This window comes from Bombus huntii, chromosome 15 (assembly GCF_024542735.1).
Source record: "Bombus huntii isolate Logan2020A chromosome 15, iyBomHunt1.1, whole genome shotgun sequence".
In the NCBI taxonomy this organism is placed as follows: Eukaryota; Metazoa; Arthropoda; class Insecta; order Hymenoptera; family Apidae; genus Bombus; species Bombus huntii.
This window is the reverse complement of record NC_066252.1, coordinates 11238206-11258628: the sequence shown is the minus strand read 5'-3', so window position 1 is coordinate 11258628 and position 20423 is coordinate 11238206. Positions and strand designations below refer to the sequence as shown.

At 41.3% G+C, this 20423-nt stretch overlaps 1 protein-coding gene across 6 annotated transcripts in view; it reads right to left on the bottom strand.

The window, feature by feature from the left end:
- The window catches only part of LOC126874125 (octopamine receptor beta-3R-like), a 108080-nt gene that overhangs the window by 66870 nt on the left and 20787 nt on the right, over positions 1–20423 (bottom strand). The window contains exons 4-5 of one of the 6 annotated variants that reach the window (XM_050635821.1): positions 7972–8054; positions 7281–7498 (exon numbers count right to left, since the gene is read on the bottom strand). The exons of 3 other annotated variants lie outside the window; for them this stretch is intronic. In XM_050635821.1, the coding sequence (XP_050491778.1) occupies positions 7990–8054 (65 nt within the window). In that variant the 3' untranslated portion in view covers positions 7281–7498; positions 7972–7989. Of the gene's footprint in view, positions 1–7280; positions 7499–7971; positions 8055–20423 lie in introns of those variants that run through there. 2 more of the 6 variants (XM_050635822.1, XM_050635823.1) reach the window with 2 other exon arrangements.

Genomic DNA, 20423 nt, shown 5'->3' with positions numbered 1-20423 from the left:
GCGATATTCTCTCATGGTTGAAAGAAATATCGATCGTGACACGTACAGGAAATTACTTGCGGTTTATTAGAATCGGTTAGAGTATTTAGGATTAATTATCTAGAATTCATTAGGCGAAGTAAAGTAGCGTTGGTTTTTTCTAAACGATCGAAGCTAAAATATTTCAACACTGAATATTTAGTACAATTAGAATGTTGTGTTCCTTGAATCATCGAATTATTGAATTATTGAAGCAATATCTGCATAACACAGTTACGATAATATCCAAAGCAGTGGTAAATATATTATTTATTATTATCGCGATACGATAATTGACGGAAACATTTTAGATATATTCGATGAAATGGATATTTGTTCCTAAAAGAATGTCTGTTCAAATTTGGAAAACTTTAAGAAATTCGTCTAAAATTTGCCAGCGATTAACGGACGTTCTTCCTCTTCGTACTTTGTAGTTTCTGTCTCTCTCTCTCTCTCTCTCTCTCTCTCTTATGACTGTTTAGCATGCTAGCGTTGAACCCCCCTAACGTTTATATAACAATTTTTTCTTTAATTATACCCATAGAATACGGAATATAATATAGCCAGAAAGTTTAGAAAAACGATAAGAAAAGCGTAACGAATAATTCATCCGTCAACTATAGTCGAGATAAAAGACCTCGCTGGTATTGAGGAAGCGTGATTGCAATGGGATTTGAGATGACAGGTGCAGCGAGAGGGCGAGGGCGAGGGCGAGGGCAAGGGAGGAACAAGGAGATGGATCAAGTTCAGCGGAAAACCTAGAACTTTACAGGGAAGGGGGAGAGGGCGCAAGCGGATTGTGTAATAGGGCCATTGGCATCGGTCCAAAGTGCACGATCTCGTGGCCGTGCCAGAGCCGCCAGAGCTCCAGAATCCAACGGCAATGCAGAGTGCAAGAGGATCGCCGACGGAGAACTCTAGGTCGAGTCGAACGTGTTGGAAATTGGGTCATACAGCGAGCACACTCGTCGCAGCCGAACGATTAACGCGCCAACGTTCAAATAGTTGTTGCGAAGATTGTGCAACGCGTACACCCCCGCGTGACAATGATCGTGGATATGTGGATATCGTGACGCACGTCGTCGCCTCTATATTCTCGATAGTTTCCGTTGCCAACAGCGTGGAAATTTCATTGCCACTGCGACCAGATACGACTATCGTGATTATATTAGTATAAAATTTAGAACCAATGTGGAAATATGTAGACAACTCGCAAGTTATTTACCGCAAAGAAGAAGAAGAAGAGAATCGGTAGAATTAGTAGAATCAGCAATGTATGATAAAATAAGATTAAGTGGAAAGTAAGATTAAATAGGCTCACAGTTAAGATTAAATCACTCACAGTTATCTATAACGATTTACAGTATCGTTAAAATTATACGCTTAATGGCTTGTCGATGATTAACTGTTCAAACGCTTTCGTAATCTCTGTTAAGCGCATACTCGCAATAAATATTATCACATTTTCCGATTAGTTTCAAATCTCGTTACAACGCTAAGAAAGTTTGAAAAAATGTTTTATTTGCCGTATATAATATATTGGTAAAAAATTTGTATAAATATTAAAATAGTTTCGCGAGCCATTGTATCTGGAATCTGTAGCCAAATAACGTGATAGCGTGACACAGATTACGCAAATAATAATTGCCGTAGTCGAGCATAAAGATAGGATCGTACGAAGAGCGAAGAGTGCATTATGATTTAGAAGCGTTTGTTGCCGAAGATCAATTCAAGGCCGGCAGTTGTTTTCAGATTGGCCCCGAAAAGCGACACCCTACGAAAGGGCGGTCTTACAATTACACGCGTGGCTGTCTATTACTGTTTGGGACGCACGCGTGACCCGTCATAATCCGCGAGCCAAAAGCTGCTCGTTATTCTAAAAGATGGCAACACGCTCGAGGTCAAACGGTGGGCGTTCACGACGTCATGCAAATGGATTCGAGTCCCTTCGCCATTTCCCAATTTTTCTGCCGGTAGTGAGGTCGAAAAGCGAATCGATCGAACGCGTCGACGAACGGTAGTTCCTCCATTTTTCCTTCGTTTCGTTTGATCGAATTATCGCGTATAAAATTAGTTCGAAAATTAGAATGAAGCAAACGTAGAAATAGAAGACGTAAGTTTGATGGAGAATAATTCACGGAATAAAGAAGCATTTGCTACGAATCATAACCAAAGACTATCATCGTCTTTTCCAGTGGTTTCCTTCGAAATGTTTCCATGGGATGGTGAAACACCGTATAAGCCACGTGTATAACGCATAAAACAGAGTCGCACTTTCACCCTTATTACATGTGAAATAAGGAAAAAATTTGAATAAAAGATCAGAAATTCTATATTGCAATCACGTTCGACGCGAACAAGCTCGGTGAAGAAACGAGCCCCGTAAAACGACGAGGATGTTACGGTCTTTACGGGCGTTTTACAATCGGCTTTCGAGCCTGCATGAACATCCTCACCTTGTATTCTGGTCATTCCAGTAACTGCTGTTCGACGATATCGGACATAGAAACGGGTGGTCCCGATTCCACTCAAAATGCTATCTGGCCGTTCGCATACTCCGAGATTTCTACCCTCTTTGCAGCTTAGCTACGTCGAGGGCGAAGCTTTTTCCGGACTTTGGATAAGATCTCTCTGAAGATGGGCCAAAGTCGCGTCGAGGATCAATCCTAGCGGCGTTTCACGGTTCGCCCCAAACAATTTCGGCAATGACTGTTCGGCGTATAACTGGCGAACATACTTGAATTCATTCGTTCGATCGCCACCTTTGATCGCTCGATGTTCGAACGAAAAGGAAAACGATGGAAAGAGATGGTGAGAAATCTTATTTCCCTAACGGTTTTCTGGTTTTTTGAAATGGTTTTTCGGATCGGAGTAAATGAAATTTTGATGAAACATTAGTAAATTGTAATCAATAATCTATCATAAACGATGTGATTTTAAAGAGGCATAAACATATGTATGCGATATATGTATGATCGAGTTTCTTTCTCTATTTATAACGTTATATCGTCGTTATATCGTCGTTAATAGCCGTTGATAGCCACGTAATAAATTTTACACCGATTGTATACCATATTGCAAGTTACCAACGTAACTAATATAATCGCGATAGTCGAGTCTGATTATGGTTTCTATAAAATGTTTCTACAAGCGTTGAAATACTTTAGCGATAATAAACAACTAAGCGCTCGTCACGTAAACTTGAGGGTTGGGTGATAAAATAAAAATAGTTGAGTCGTAAAACAACTATTAATTTTGTTTTAATTAAACTTTATTAGAAATTCAGCGATCAAACTGGAATACACACTGAATTAACATAAATCACAATTCACTCCAACCACGTTACGTAAAACCTAGTCACACCGATACGTTAAGTACGTGACTGTTATAAGGGTAGAGACAGGTAAATATACGTTGACTATTCTAAGGATACGGAATAAGTGAGTTTTACCGACGATACCGTGTCTGAGGAAAGCTAGGGGTGGGTGTGTCTAAGGACACGGGACTATCGGATTTGTTGATGACAATTTTGGTTAGGGAAGTGAGGGCAATAGACGCCGTCACCGATTGGATAATACGACGGTTGGTGGACCAGGAAGGGTTTTAGCCGCCCTCGTGAGAAAGTTGCTAACGGAACATACCAGACGTGAGGAAAAACTAACTTTCCCTGTTAACCCATAGTAAACGATAAACGTAAAAGGAAACCTAAGACAAGAGATACTCGCTTGGTCCGAAGGACCAACTTAACTATGAAAATTCCAAGACCTCCGGTGGGTACTTAGGACTATTGAGGGTACGCGGTGTGTGACCTGGTCTCTGATGTGAATTGACGTTACACGCTACTCGATACACCGTATGTCAAGTATTGCTGTCGACGCTGTAGACCACCAGCTACGTGTTAGAAGCTACCAGTTACCAGCTACGTGGGAAGGTTTTGTCAGTTTGCATATTGCGTAGCTCCGTGAGAAAGTGTTGTCGAGTCGTGGGCGCCCCGCGCACGCGTTTGTCACGTAAAACAAAAAAAAAAAAAAGAAGGAAATCGAAGATGAAAAAAAATAATAATAATAATAAAATGAGAGAATTTATATCTTAACACTTTGTTTACACTGATTACAATGTACTTCCGAACTCCAGCCGTGACTTTCCAAGGCTGAAAAGGCTCTTACGACTTACCACTTTCGATGGGATCCGATTCTTTTTCTTTGTCACCCCTCAATATCCCCACTATCCACGCGTTTGTTAGGTGTCCGCCACCTTTGTCACGCACGCCTTCTTCTCGAACATTCGGCGAAAGGACCGTCGAGATATCGATGGTTCGTTAGGCACTTCGCTTTGGCGATATACATTGTCGTCGTGTGCCGTCCACGTCTTTATTTCCGTCATCAGCCCATCTGTTCCGAAGCGCGGCCTGGCTGCCTGGTCTATGACGCGAATCGAGATATGGTTGATGTTACGCGTTCCTCGGCGGCAGACAACGACAACAGAGAGCGTCGGGCCCCTTGTCGGTGGCCGGATTCTTAGAACCGCGCTCGTATCGAGCCTAATAAAATATCGAGCCTAAAGCCCGATGACGCGTTTATAGTTGCGGCTATCGGCGAGACAATAACTTTGGAAATAGATGGTTCTACACATCCTCTGTAGAAAAGTTGACGCTGACGTACACTTTTGCTAATCGCAGGTGTACGTACGTTTGCGATAAACGTCGAACGTCCTGTAACTCGTATATATAATTTCAGATCCGTGTCGAATTTTACGAACGTAGTCGCGATAGTCGTGTCTCTAACGAGATTTCAAGATATTTTCCGTAGCTGATATAAACGTAAAAATTTTCCAAGAGCTTCGAAATATTTTCGCGAGCCATTCGTGATATCTAGCGAGGAAAAAGGGGACGAAGGGGCCGCCGATGAGTTGGAGGGGCGAATATTTTCGAGCAGCGGGATGCACTCGAGAGTCGGCGATCTTTGGCCGTGAACGCGAAACGACGAATACCAGAGGCGGCTCGATTCAGTCAAGGACGGTCGAGTTTCAGCAAAAGTCGCGGAGAGAGCTTTCGGTCGTGTGCACAGGGGCTGGGCTGGCTCGCTAACGCGAAGCCTTTTCACCGACGAGATTATGGAACATCGATATTTTCGGCCCGTGACCCAGTTGCCATTAAGCCGCGAGACAAAGTATAAAAAAGAAGAGGAGGGGAGGAAAAAGATACGCAGATGGAACGAAATACGAGGGGTTAATCAGATTGGCGAATAGAAACGTACTGCTTTATTGGGACTGGACAACGCTGTTCGAGGTATTTGTTAAATAAAGTGCTCGTATTTGTTCGCCCATCGGCATTTTCACTTCGTGTTTGATAATTTATTGGTACGAATTTTTATTACACTAAACGTTTCCACGCGTAATATTAGGTCGATGCGTATGAAACGTCGTTTTTCCAGGTAAGCATCTATAATCGGATATAGTTTAGACATGGTGTATTCGATCCCGAAATCGTACAGGGCTTTCGTCTCGATATTTTTGATCGATATTCAAGAGAGATTGGATTTTGATCGAAATATTTATGCTTTTATCATATTTTCAAAATCATACAGTGAACGAGTATGTGGGAAGAAGCGAGATCCGCGACGTCTTTGTACAATTAAGATCTAACGTCGCCATGTTCGCTGGTCGGTTCTATCGAATATCACCTTCGACCGTAGCGATTTTTCTGAACGTAACACACGATAGTATCGAGATTTGTGAGAACCGAGCATGTCGAGCATGACACGCGTGCAGCTGTCGTAAGAAGGAGCATGTTCTCGAAGACAAAGGAAAATCGGTGTGCTCGATTTAAACGACGTTTATCGAGGCTCCCGGTGTTCCGTATCGTCACCGCTGTCGATACATTAAAGTTGGATGGTCACGCGCCGTAAAGCGGAACGTCTCCATCGGCTGTACGCGACCGAAATTCGTATCGACGCTTTTTTTTTCGATAAGCGAACGCCGCAGTACGCGTTTCGTGTTTCGAATTCGCGACGTAACAGCTCCATTAGCAATGGAACCGACTCCTCTGTTCCATCGCTGCGCGTTGCTGCAACGTGAAATCGTGAGAAAATGTTGACTCTCCTCTTCCCCTCCTCCGCCTCTGTTTCCTTTCTTTTCGATACCATATTCATTTCGATATCATAATTTTGACAAAATAACCTGCAAAGGTAATTCTATTGCTCGTAAAATTCTCGCCTTTCCTCTCTCTTTCAAACGTTTAACTAGCCTTCAAGTTAACGTGTAATTTCAACTAAGAAAACTGGAAAAAACTATGCTGAAACATTCGAGAAGCTTAGTTGCAGGCTTCTTTTGCCCCTATGATATTTCATGTGAGAATGGGAAGGAGAAAAATCGTGCAACAGGCACTTTGTCAGATTTCTTTTAAACAATCACGGCGAATAGGAAAAGTTATAAGAGAGAAAAAGGGCTGGCTGTTAGTAGATTACGCCAGTGGTAAATCAGCAAATGCCAGATAATAATTCGCTACCATAAAACGACAAATTGCTAGTAAAAATAACGCGTTACAGTAAAGGCAATTTACGACCATCATCCTAAATGCAGTTGAAAGCAGTAAACGTGTAATAAAAATAGGATTATTACGCGTCTATACTCGTCAAAGGGGGGGGGGGGGAGGGGCGGCAAGGAAAGTCGTTTAAACGGTTATCTAACTCTGTGAATTGATATTTGCTTTAACGCTGAACCTGACTCGATCTACTTGGTCGTTAAAAATGTCATCGTCAAGAATGTCTTTGCATCTCTGAATCAGTTATATAGACTGTTTTACTCGTCGTACGATAACAGTTCTTCGAAACCATGTTCCGCTTGTTTTTACTTTTTCTCCTGGTCTCGTTTCATTTCTATCGCCCGTTAAACAAACACGTAGAGAACGAAAGAAATTTCTATTTAGATAGAACGCATTTCCTTCGTTTTAACCGGGAAAATATTTTGCATAAACCGTTACCCCTACGCATCAACAATTTTACTAACTCGTTTAATCCTGTTCTTCTTTTCAACTTTATACGTATGATCCGCCGTGAATATTATACATCGACGGATATTATTCAAACACGGTAATCTTTAAGCTTGAAATTTGCTGGTTGATTTTGAAAATTCGAAGAAAAATATGGAAAGAGGATATGAAAGTGCGAAGAAGAAGAAGAAGCGAGGAAAACAACGGGATCGAGTTGATCGGTTTTAGTCGGTCGATCAAGTTTCGCTAACCAGAAGAAGGAGAAAGACAATAGGAAAGAGGTAAAGATTCTCCGCGATTCGACGATGATGACGAAAACGCTGGGTCTGTCCCGAATGATTAATCAGCGAGATTGACCGCGGGCCGCGGATGTCTGCGGTCAGCGATATTTTGATTTTCAATCGTTTCCGTAACATCGGCGAGCTCGACGAAGAGGAGAAAGGACGGGTGAGACGGCTGGGCTGGCTGGCAGCAGAAGCTGGTTCAACCTACCTAGTCGAAAAATTGGAAATCCATTATTAACCGCATCCAACGTTGACAGGCTATTTGCCGTAAAAACAATGAAACTGATTGATTCGTCCGCTTGAAAAATAGTCTATCGTGTGGCTTCCGTACGCGCGACACGCGAGAACAGCTTTTAAAATGGAAAGATATTGCGCACCCTGTATCGATTATTACTTCTGTTTGTATTTCTTCGAGATTTCGAGATTTCGTATTTCCAGGTGCAGACAAAATAATTAATTAAGGTTTAAGATTTGCGCATCGCAACCCTTTCATTTATATCCCTGCGTTCGATCTCTTCTCGATCGTTTTGCGCGTAACTGACTGATATTCAACGATAATTAGCCGTCTAACAGGATTATTTAATTCGTATAGTGCGCTTTCTATTTAGACATTTCCATTTACATGACCCAACTAAACCATATAAGTAAGAAAGCCGCGTAATTAACAAAAATAATACACACCAATTTACTAATGGAATACTAAAAATGACCGGTAGAGCCAAGCGTTTCCACTTTAAAAAAGGCGTCTCTTCTTTCAGGCGTAACTGCAAAAATAAAGAATAAACCCGCCGATAACAACTCGTTCGTACGAGAAAGCGGTTTTTCATAAGGGCGAAAGCAACAACAAACTATGAAACACCGATGCTGCCGTCGAGTTAATCCCAAGTAGCATGCTTACGTGCAATAATAAAGGGAGTAAACGAAAAAGAGAAAGGAAATGCACAGCGGTGGCGTTTCGATGATCCGCAGGCAAAATCGAAATCTTGCGCTTCCTTTTTCATCTTTTACAGCGACGCGTCAGTTCCGTGTTGTCGCAGAGATGGGCATTAAATACGAATGTTGGAAAATAGATTTCGAGGCCAATTACATCCAGCGGAATGCGGCACCGACGGTCGAACAATCAATTTGATTTGTCACGATACGCTCCGTTTCCTCCAACTTTTCGCATCACTTTCGCCGGAAGAATGCTTTTCACGGTCCGCGCGACGCTACGAGCCTCGCGTACGCCAGTTGCATGCAATAGGAACGGCGGAGGGCCACCAACCAGCCCGTTCGGGTATTTTCGTTTCGAGCATCGACCTGTTCAAATCCCGTTCCTCCGATCGAAAAGAAAAAAAATGGACGGTGAGAAAAGAAAATGCAGAATATTTGGTTGTCGAAGAATTTATTGATCAGGATGCAGTTAAAATACGTCTGTACAAATTGGAATACCGCTAAATATTACGTATTTTCACGCAATATGTTTGCGTGCAAAGAGTTGTTGTTTTTCATTTATTTTTAAAATGTATAAAAATAATTGCTCAATTTTTCGGAAATTGGTCGTTTTCATTTACGATGCTATGCCTCCGTTGTATCTTAAGTAACATAATTTGAAATATAACGAGAGAATAATAACGAGAGAGAAAGAGAGAGAGAAGATAAAACGAAAAATTAAGTAGAAACCGGCTAGAAGGAAGGCGAAGAATCGAGCGGTACAGTCAGTTTGTTTGATCGTTCCGATCGTTAGGATCATCGATCGTGCCTTCAAATAATAATCGATCGACGAGTCTCCCATCCCCAATCACGTAATTCTCAATTAAACAAAATGCACCGAAGCAGCTAGACATTTAATAAAACCGGCATTACGATGTGGTCGGAAACGACGTGGTCGCTTTCAAAGCCACCTTGTGACAATGACGGCCTTTTAAATTAATTGAATTGCCATCGGCCGTACGGTGCGAACGGTTCCACCATAATTGTGTACGGCGCTTTGCATCGCCAAATTTCTGCACGATTAACCGTTGCTATTTGATGAAATTGTTCACCAAGTTTCACCGCCATTTATTTGTCCGATACGTGTACGATAGCAGGCCACTTTATTTAATTGTACGTTTCGTCGTCGAACGCTTTCGAGACTTTTATAAAAATCGACAAATCTAATTTTAATACAACCCCGATATTGCACAAATATCTGTATTAATATTATTGAATTCTCTTCTATTCATATTTGTATTTCTGATTCGAAGAGGAATACATATTTGGAGATCTCCATCCATCTGCTACTCAGTTTGATATTCAGCTTGCAAATTTTGCACGTTTTATTTCAATTTTCTCTTGCAATTTTTACCGCGTAAATTACATTTTGTCGGAGAATCTTCCCCGCAATTTGTTATCGTAATTAGAAAAAATAAATGCCTCGATTTCTTTATCGATACGACCGAACCAACGTTCGCAAAAGTTACGATCTCTGCTTTTCCGTTTTGTAGGAAACGACAAAAAAACGACGTTTGTCCAGAACGCTAGCCACCTTGCGTTACACATGGTGGATGCCCGCGACGCACGAAACTGTCTGTCTGACCACCTGTCGACAGCGAAAGCACTCAATTCTTCCGCATCGTGACACTCGGCACGCGGAAAATACTAGCGACATGCTACGAGTTAATCGCTTTGTGTCGTGAAATTCGCGGCTCCACGCCTTTCTCCTGAAACTGACGGATATCCTCGCAAAAATCGAATAGAAAAATGGAAAACCGCAAAAAGTTTGAACGAATAAATAATGCGAAACTTTTACGGTCAAATTTTACGTTACGTAACATCACGTATCAATTACTACTATACATATATTAAACGTATATTATATAGGATACGATGTGATAATATAATACGATATAATATAATAGAACAACGGTTATTAAAACTGTTAGAAAAAATTTCTCGCTTATATGCGCCACATCTTACTATGATAAATATCATTTTATTATTTCATTCCATTATCTCGTTATATCGTTATATCTGAATATCGTTTGAATGTTTAACAAATTCCATTGAAGGATGATACTCGTTCGAAGAAAAGGGAAACGTCTCTTTTGTATCAATTAGGCGAAAGATAGGGGCCAAAATATTCCATACGATTCGTTTATTAATCATGAATACTGAATTTCAAGCGATCAGTCCGCGATCGAAAACGAGCGGTAAACTTGCGGAATGTTTTTCCACCCAGGTTTCGCTGGAATTCGACGAAAATTGATCTTACAGCGGAACGTGACTGCTGCCGCCGCGGCGCGCCGGGGCGGCATGTCGTAAATCTCGAAGCTCGTAGCGATTAGAAAGACGTATGTTATCACGGAATAATCTTCTAGAGTGCCCTATCTTCATATTTCTCGCTCGTTCCACGTTCTAGTCACCGCGTATGACTTTCGCGTTCCAACGATCGATCGCCGACGCGATATTATCTGCGTTGCCCTCGACGTTCGCGTCTCTCTTGTTCAGGGTTGCCTTTGAACGGTGACCTACGAAGACCCGAGCTCTCGATTTCCTTTCAGGGTCTGCGAAATAGCCGCGGAGAAAAAATATCGCCCGTGACGCGACAAGGCTCCAAGAGGATGTATAATAGACCTGCGATTTTTATCGCTTTCACGGCATCGTATCGTTTGTTTGATATTTTCAGGCGTCGAAAATACCACAGGCGGCGACAAAAAGTATCGGCACGTACGCTTGCTTATTCTCCAACTCGTACGCGCTTCTCCTTTTAATTCATACCTCTCTCTCTATTGCCAAATATGTACGAAGCTTTTTATATTTTAAACGCGTTTTAAACTCCTACTACTTGAACGCGTTTATCCTTCGTTGAATGAATAGAATCGTCGAATAATCGGAATAGACCGTCCCGGTGGACAAGCCTCGATGTACAGAGATGCGTATCGTTGGAAGACGCCATCCCTCGCAAAGCAGCGAACTTTTGCGAAATCAAGAGTCGTGCCGGTCGGTTCGTTCATATACCGAGCAACTGTCCTCGAAAAAGTCACAAACAAACAGAGTTACCAGAGAGTGGAGGGACACTGGTGGTGGGTGATCAACAACTCCCTATTGAGAAAGTTTCCTTCGAAGTTGCCATCTTGGTATTTGAAACGAGCCATGTCCGAAAGAACCAATTCCATAGTCGAAGCGTAGTCCAATTTCGAATCGAAAGAATCGAATTTTCCGATCAACTGACCAACGAAGCTCTTTTCGCTATGAAATTTTTATTCGTTCGCGGAGGATCGATGTTCACCGGGATCAGCCGATCTTCTCTTTTTCCAGCACGACCGGCATCTCGTTTGAAACGATAAAACGATTACAAGCACAGTTTCGATGGTTCTACGTGCGTTGGAATCACACATGAGCGTAGAAACGTAACGGAGCAGACTGAAATTGCGCAAGATGGAATACCGATGACGTTCAAAACAAGGAAAACGATTATCCTTTCAGAAAAGAATAACGATGCCCCATCCTCTTGTTGGATCGCTCGTTGCGATAAACGATTCCGCTTCTTGACCAAGTTGTTCGACGAAACGATTGTAAATCGGGTCTGGTGTAGACTAGGATGTATTAGAGTAAACCGAGTCGGCTAACTCAATTGTTGTATAGTTCGTTAATTAGTAGTTATTTATTAATTGATAAAATAAAGATAGACAGTAAGGTTGGAATTATTAGTTTACGACGAAATCGTATATTTTGGCAAAATTCATGTACTATCGCCAGTGAAATGGCAGAAATAGACTAGAAGTAGCCGAATGGTTATCAACGACAGTCATACATGTACGTCGTCGCTATTCATCCTATATAGGAAACAATAGCTATTCTTATTCATGTAGAGTAAGTATAACCTGTTCATAGTCGTTAATCCTATGGAAATCTATTTATACATGGAATTGTACAGGAAACTAGTAAAATGGCTATTGTTTTTCCTATACAGGAAGCCATTGAATCCATGTAGAATACATGTACGGTACAACAACTAGTTGCTTGGCGAGTGTTGCTGTTCGCGTAAATCAAATGTATAATATCTACAGCCATCGAATCTACCCATACGAAAATTGTTACTTGACGTACACGGTAAATGCACAACGATTACAATTATTTTCCTATTCGACTATTGCAGCTGGCTTTCCTATTCGAAAAGTCAACTACATCCATATATACGAGAAATCTGCAGGAATTTATAAGTTTGTAACAAGCATTTCTTAGAAAAGAAAGAAGAAAATAAACGATCAACTCGTGCATACGTAACAACGTGCAATAAATGATCTATGACTTTTCGCATGAAACCCAACGACAATTCGATTAACCGATTAACCGATTTCTTCGTAAGTGATTAGATGGAATAATCGTGGTGCTATTGCCACGTGGCATGAAGCACGAAAAGATTAGTAACTGCGACTTGTTCAATGCTATTGAACGTTAAACGGCTCGCGTTAACGTCGTTTGGTTTTCCAACTGCGAAATCGATGCAACGCGACGATAATTCCACGAAATGGAAAACAACAGCCGCGTTGTTCTTCCAGTTTCGGTCGAAACGATACGGAGCCGGCCTTGTCCACCGCCAGTCGATCCGATCGATCGAACGATCGCGTGGCTCGCTAATGCGGAGAACGTCGCTAATGCGGATCGCCTTTAAGATCGCTCAGCGTCGCCACACGTAAGCAGACTTTTTCTTTCATCCGAGTTACGTAACCTACGAGGTCGAACCGATGGAACAACGCTGTTCTCTTCAATGAGGCAACCTTGAATTTTTCCAACTCGTGCAGTTAGCTCCAAAACGCTATCTTACAAACGTTTCGAAGCATACAAGCGAAACGTTTGAACGACTCCGTGGATAGCGGCAGATGTGTACGAGGGCAAGTTTCCAGGAGCTGCACAGCGTAAAACTTTGAATATCCAAATAAAAATGCAAAAAACCAGAGTGCTGGGATTTCGATTTGGGAAACACGGATATTCCAAAATCCGAGTATTCAGAAATTCAGAACGATATGAAAGTGGAAAGACCGAGAAGCTTAAAAATTCGAAAATTCTCCTCGACGAGAGTTAAGAATTCGACGGTACACGATGGTCGCTAAATTCTTCGCTGAATTAGAATAAATGAACGTTCGGTAATGTTACGAAAGCGAAATGGTTGCTGAAAATTCCACACACAGTGTCAGAATTTTACCTCCGACATGGCGGTATAGACTCGTGTGTAGAAAGTTGATTATTTATGAAGCTTGTATCGAGGCACGATAGCGCCAAGGAGTCTGGAGGTCGAGCTAAACCGATCCAATGTATGGAAACGTGCATAGGAACGTTGGTAAAAAAGTTGTCAAATGCCGGCTTCAAACGTACATCACCCAACCTGACCGTACCGTGCTTAAACACAGTCGTTTAACTTTACAACTAAACAACGTCGGAAGACGTTCGATTCGATCGGATTTGCTTCGATTCGCGAACCCAGTTCGTGTCTTATTCTTTCAGCGGATAAAAAAGTGTATTGGATGATTGGATACTTCGTTTGTTTCGTTTGCAGCGTTTGTGTGCGTGATGATTCGACAAGAAACGCTATTCGATTAACCGTACACGATCACGCTGCAAATAAAAATTACTCGGTTTCTTTCGCTCGATTCGATTCGGGCAACACGTTTTCTCGATGGAAAAGCAGCTTCGATCCACGTACGCGTTATTTCCGCTTCGAATTATCCGCAATTCGAGAGCCCCGATCCTCGTTCGTGCGAGTACGCCGCTAACTTAACAAGAGCTTAAGGTCGAGCTCGCGACCGACGTTGCATGCTCGTAAAAACGACGATTAAGATAGGAATCTCGATGTCGATGGGAAAAGTGGTGGCAAGGTCCAAAGTCGTGTACGTATTCGCTGTAATAAGGTCGAAAACGGCCGCGACCGAGACCTCTCGTTTTCCTCTTCGTCTTCGCCGGTAGTGCCGATGCTGATCTACCAGAGAATTTTAAAGGTTAAAGGAGAATATCAAACCATCTTCCCGCCAGTGTTTGTTCGCTTATTCTGCCAACGAATAAGGTAGCGACGATTGGCTTGGATACAGCGATCACGTACTCTATAGACCGGTCCATCTCGCACAATTACATTTAGTTATTCGCGATTGCAGCTTCTCTAATTCCGAAATTAATCCACAGAGGCTCGATATCGCATTTATTTGTTTCGTTTGTTCGTTTATTTTGCATTATTCAATTTTTCCGCTATCAAATTCTCCAAATTCTTTGGGTTTACGAATTAATAAATATTTGTCGAAAGTTTTCGCGTAATTCGGCCAAAAATGCTTTGTAAAAACCGTGAGCAAACAAGAACGGATCTTCTGTACATGGTGTTCGATAGAGATTGTCACGCTGAACCGATAAAGCGCTAGCTACTTTTCCCCCGGTTTCGCTTAAAAACGTTTACCCGTGCTTTTAAGATTTTAATCTGATTAAAGCGTCTCGTGGAACAACGTTTAATCCACTTACGGAACGCTTTGCTAATAATTCATTTACCAATGTCCGGTTCGATTGTCTCGGAAAACTGGACGGCTACTCGGCCGACGTTCCGACGATAACAATAATGACATTGCAGCACGAAGAAACGTTCTAGATAGCCGATAAAAGGAACGAAAGCGGTTTTAAGCTTTTCCTATAGCTTGTGAACCGTGTTGCGCGCACCATTGCTACTTATTTTCGACTCTTTTCGCACCATCTGGCGATCCGATTTCCTTCCAGATTGAACCTAATAAACGATGCATTAATTTTATTGCGAGAACGTTTTCTCAATTCTCAATCGAGTTATTTTGTATTATATTAGAGTTCCAATTATCGGAACATCGATTCACGGAACGATGGAGAAACAGAGCGAAATAAAAATCGAAAGTGAAAAGAAATGTAAGAGTCATTGACGATTATTCGACGAATTGAATATGGTATTTCGCGTTTGTGTTTGATAATCGGTTCTACCGTCTTTCCTTCGTCGATATATCGTTTACAGACTATATTTTAGGAAAACCAGTCAATGATAAAACCGATGGAAATGTAACGCGAAATATTCGTTAAGAAAACTCACGTATTAACGAGCATCTATTTCAAGCTGAAGCGCGTAAGGTGCGGATTAATCTCGAGAGTGCACGACCCGATTGATGATTCCTGCACAGTGAAAAAGGCCAAGGATGAAAGTATTTACGCCGCTTGGCCGGATTCCGGTTGCGGCCCAACGTTGCGGATGAACGGCCCAATCTAAAATATCTTTTTCAATTAAAATAACAGTGGAAAATTGACTTGCAAAGTTTCATTTATCCGTCACTTTGTCGCTTTGTAGAAGCAAATATCGATAACAATTGCAACCGATCGATCGCATTCGATCGAATAGGTGAGGAATATTTGCGAAAATTAAATATATAAGCCATCCTTAACCCCACTTTGGTTAGTCTTTTCTGTTTCTTCCTATTTCCCTTCCCCCTCTTGCTACACTTCCTCCTTTCCTTCGTCTATTCTCTTAAAGAACATTTTTAATTCGCGTAAATAGCTCGATATAATTTTTCAAATACCGACACATATATTATATATCCGTCAATTTTTCAGAATGCCATGGCTCAACAAATCTACGACAAATCGTGCGATCCTCTCACGTGACTCTACTTGTTGAAAAATTCATAAGTTCGGAATTTCAGCTGATCGTAGTAGCGCTGATTATATTCCATCGCTGTTTCCATGCAATCGATATTATCGATTCAAAGAGTACAAATATCGAAAGTATCGAGCGATTCAGCGACCAAAACGAGCCCGAAATCGAGTACGCATCTGGTTTGCGATGAAACGTCCGCTTATTAAAATCGGTAAATCGACTCCGCTAAACATAATTTCTGACAGTCTTCAGTTATTTAAACATTTTTCGATCGCGCAAGTTCTAGCCTTTCGATATCCAAGGATCGAGCAACACGCACGTACAACGCAATTCTCTGATACGCTCGAGTTCTCTTCTTTTTTCTTTTTTCTTTTTTTTTTTACGTCTTTTTTACGTTTTTTATTTTTTTTTTTTTTTGCATTTCTTTGCGTTTCTTTGCGTTTTACGTTCTGCGTTTACACGTGTTTGTCTTTCACTTGATTTAACAGTAATTTTTGTTTAAGAAACTTATTATACACGTCCAAGTATTTCATCGTCTATAAATTTGGTCATATTTTTCAAGCAAATCGCAAAACATTCTAAATAAGGAATATAATATTAGAATCTTTTTTCTCTGCTTCGCGTGCATTACCTAAAGCTTTGAAGTTATCGTGAAAAGTTTTTCCAGGCGATCGAGCGCTTTCGCCAGCCACTGTTTCGATTACAACGTTAACGAAATTTCAACAACTTTCGTGCAGCGTACGCGATATATTCGTGACAAGTTTCTTCCTGTGAAAAGTATTCGAGTACTTTCGTAAGTCAATGCAGATGTTCGATTCGAGCCGGTCTGATTTCCGTAGGCTCGCGAGGTACTTGTAAAAGCTTGGCGATTGCAGGAACCTGGCATCGGTGCGACAGACGGGGCAAGAGGGATTCCGCGGCACCAGCGCCGAATATCGATCGTCCCACTTGTCAATTCGAGTAGAAAGCGATATACATATTTGAAAACAGTCCGCTGTAAATATCGAGAGCGCCTCCTGTCGGCCTATGTCACCCCTCCTCTCTGCTTACGCAACCGTGGAGGATAGAGGCGAACGGGGGCAAAGTAAGAAACCTGGTCTTGATCGCATCGAAAAAGCCTCGGTCTCCAAGTTCGATTCGATGTCGAAAGGTTGATGGTTGTCGCGGTGAGAAAATTCAAGTGGTCGACGAGGTAAAATCGTTTTCAGGAACCAGGCAGTGCGAGGATGGCGTCGACTACTTTTTAACGAAGCTGAGATTTGCTGGATTTGCAGCTGGATTTACAATTTGCTTTAAAAAATGTAATGTTTAATATACATCTTCCGATATTCGTCTCCTACGTTCTTCCTATATCTTTCGTTTATTTATTAAATTTATTTTCCAGATTTCCAGTTCTTTCTCTTCTTTTCGTTAGACTTTCGGTATCTGTACTTTGACGTTTGGCCGGTCAAATTTTTCTAATGACAAGGCGATATTTGTCAATGCTCGTCCGTCACTTTTATTCCCGATTCAATTTGTCTCGCGGCATTCGAAATTTTACTCTCTGGCTTTTTCGCTGACACCGCCAGTTCTAGCATCTCTTTGACTTTTCTTAGGCCCACCACGCACGTGTTCCGCAAATACTCGTGGCCAGGGTCACGCAGGCCTTTTCTACGAAACCATTCGATCGAAGGACCGACGACACACATTGATGGAGCCGACGACGCCTCGGCTCTCGCGACATTGTTTATGGTTTGCCCGATATCTCCTTAGACCTTTTTGTCCACGATACTACAATACGCATATATCATCGTATTGTTCGGAGAAATAGGAGATAAAGGCGATATGCAAATATAGACGTATACTGTTTCTTCATGTTGTTCGCAGTTTTTCGTATCGTATCGAAACAAGAAACGAACGATATCGACTTATCTTCTTTTTTCTTTATTACGTATCAAACTCCTTGTTGCGTTCGTAATTCGCGGTTAAGTTTCAACGTTCTGAAACTCTTCTCATACTTGATTAACACGCCTATACCTGGCGCGAAGTAACTCGGTCCGGCTGCAACATCTTCACCCATTCACCCATAGAACGGGACCACTTTTCATAAATCGTACCGTTTATCCTAGAGACGGTGCAAGAACGGATAGGAACGTTGCTCGGTACGCCAACATCACCCTGGGGAGGCCTAGGCCAGCATCCAGCGGCTCTTGACAAAATCAATTTAACTCCCCGGGCAATTTAGCCGGCATTTAGCGCTATTAACACGTAGAACGGTACGCGACTTTTACACGTATATGTTGCTCTGGGATAAATTGATACATTATATCGCATTCGCGCGTTTCTTCTCCGACTCTGTCCAAGTTATTCGCATTGTTGAAACGTTCGTTAGTCCACGAAATTTATCTTATTTTTACCTAACTACAGGTAGTCTAGCGTTATCATCAAACGACTTATCGTCTATCGACCTTCGTATCTATAAATTCGACATTTCGCTAAACTTTCAAATTTGTATAAAGAGTGGGTCGAGATATCTGTACATTTTCTAGAATACGCCGTGACTAAAATCAGAGTGTGAAAACTACTGGCTTAAATGTCTCCCGAGGTCACGGTGTAAATTTGCGGTGTAAAGGGCCTATTACGGAAGTGTAATACGACACTGAATGATCCCAAAAAATTTGTCAACGTTGTCACCGATGACCACTGAAAACGGTCAACGTGTTAACTTGCACTGTCTGCACTCGTGCAAGAAGGAAGAACAAGGGGCCGGGATTAGGAGACTCGTTGATGGAATAGTAACGCAACTATCGTCGCTACCAGTCGGGGCCCTCGCAACATCCATCACTGGTAAGACAGAGCGCCTTGCGTTCGTAGATACGCTGCCGGCCAAAGGGTTTGCGTGAGCACGAATTAGCCACGGCAAACCGTGACCTTTGCCCCGACGGTATGCTCCGCGGCCTTTTTACGTGCTTTTTATAATATGTCTCAGTTTTTTATGCAACAACACCAGCACGAGTAATTATTTAGTTGTGCAATTATGAAAATAACGGTGTTGTATCCGCACGCTGTTTTGTAATAATACGTGTGTCCAATGTTGCTAATTACATCGATAGTATCTTGAACCGTGTTCACTGCGTCGATGTCGACTCGTGCAACCGAAAGACAGTGTTGCTACGAAATATTCTTAAAAAAAAAAAAAAAAAAAAAAATACTGTAACGAGAACGTAACATGGAAATTATGCTTATTAGGCTGATTGTAACGCTGATCGTTACGTAACAGAACGAACGCTTTAAGATGGAATCGTTGGAACGGTAGCGACTGCGCTTGCCTACGATCCTCTACACCGATGTTTGCTAATTTTTCACTCGTAGAAATATAATCTTTCAGGCGTTGCTAATCGTCTTTTATAATTTTACCGATATAAAATTAATGTTTCTAATAAATAACGTCAGGTAAACTTTCAAGAGATCGGATTAACAACAATGATATTAAAGCTAATTTAAATCTTATTTAAACGTCAAGTTAATATCGTACCATTTTGTATTTACGTCATAAAAGCAACGTTGCTTGACGTAAATGTCAACTCTTGAGATTGCACGGCTCGGAGAATGAGAATAACGATCATGACGTATTTCCAGTTTTATTTCGTTACGAGTAACTTTTACGAAACTGTCGTATTTCGGTATTTTATAATGTTATAACTGATAATTCTTAATAATATATGTACAACGAAATAAATCGTTAATTTTGGTCATAGAAAAGCCAAGATAACGGATTAAAAGAGGAAACTAGCTAGTCTATCGCGAATAACCATAATATTAAATATGTAAAGTAATACGTCCCGTTAAATGTTCCGTTGTTAGCCAAACGGATGGAAGGCCGGAGGACGTGTCGATGAATGATACGCGAACGAACGATATCCACGCGTGAGATTTCTCTAATAAAAAAAAAAAAAAAAAAAAAAAAATAACAAAAAAATAATAAAATAGAAAATAAAATAATAGAAACGAAATTGTTAAAAGGAGGTTAAGTAATAAGCGGCTTACGATAATTTTACCAGCGTATTTCAAAGCAGAAGTAAAAGATAATAAATAATAATAATACCGAAATAAAAGGACATTTGCCAATTAGTTCGTTTCTTATCGTTCAACCCTAGTATCGTCGATCTTACTTATTTAGACAATTTTTATGAAACTCGACACTTTCTTTCATCGAAGAAATTTCGTGGAAGTTATGAAACATTTTTCGTAAGAAAAGCAAAACGGAACAAATAACAATCTGAAGATAAAGAAAGTAGCTGCGTTAATCTTTGCGTGCTCTTCAGAGTTAACATTGGGAGGATAATTGCAGCTTTCGTGACAAGAATGTAACGAGCCACTTTTCCTTCGTCATGAAGTCCGGAAATTTCCTTGTTTACGTAACCAAAAACAACTTGTCTCTCCGCGATAAAACTGCATTCGCAACATTCCAAGAATAAAAATACCCGGTCGGTAACTGTCACCCTGACCTTCCACGGCTACCCACCCATCCCTTCGTTTTCGATCT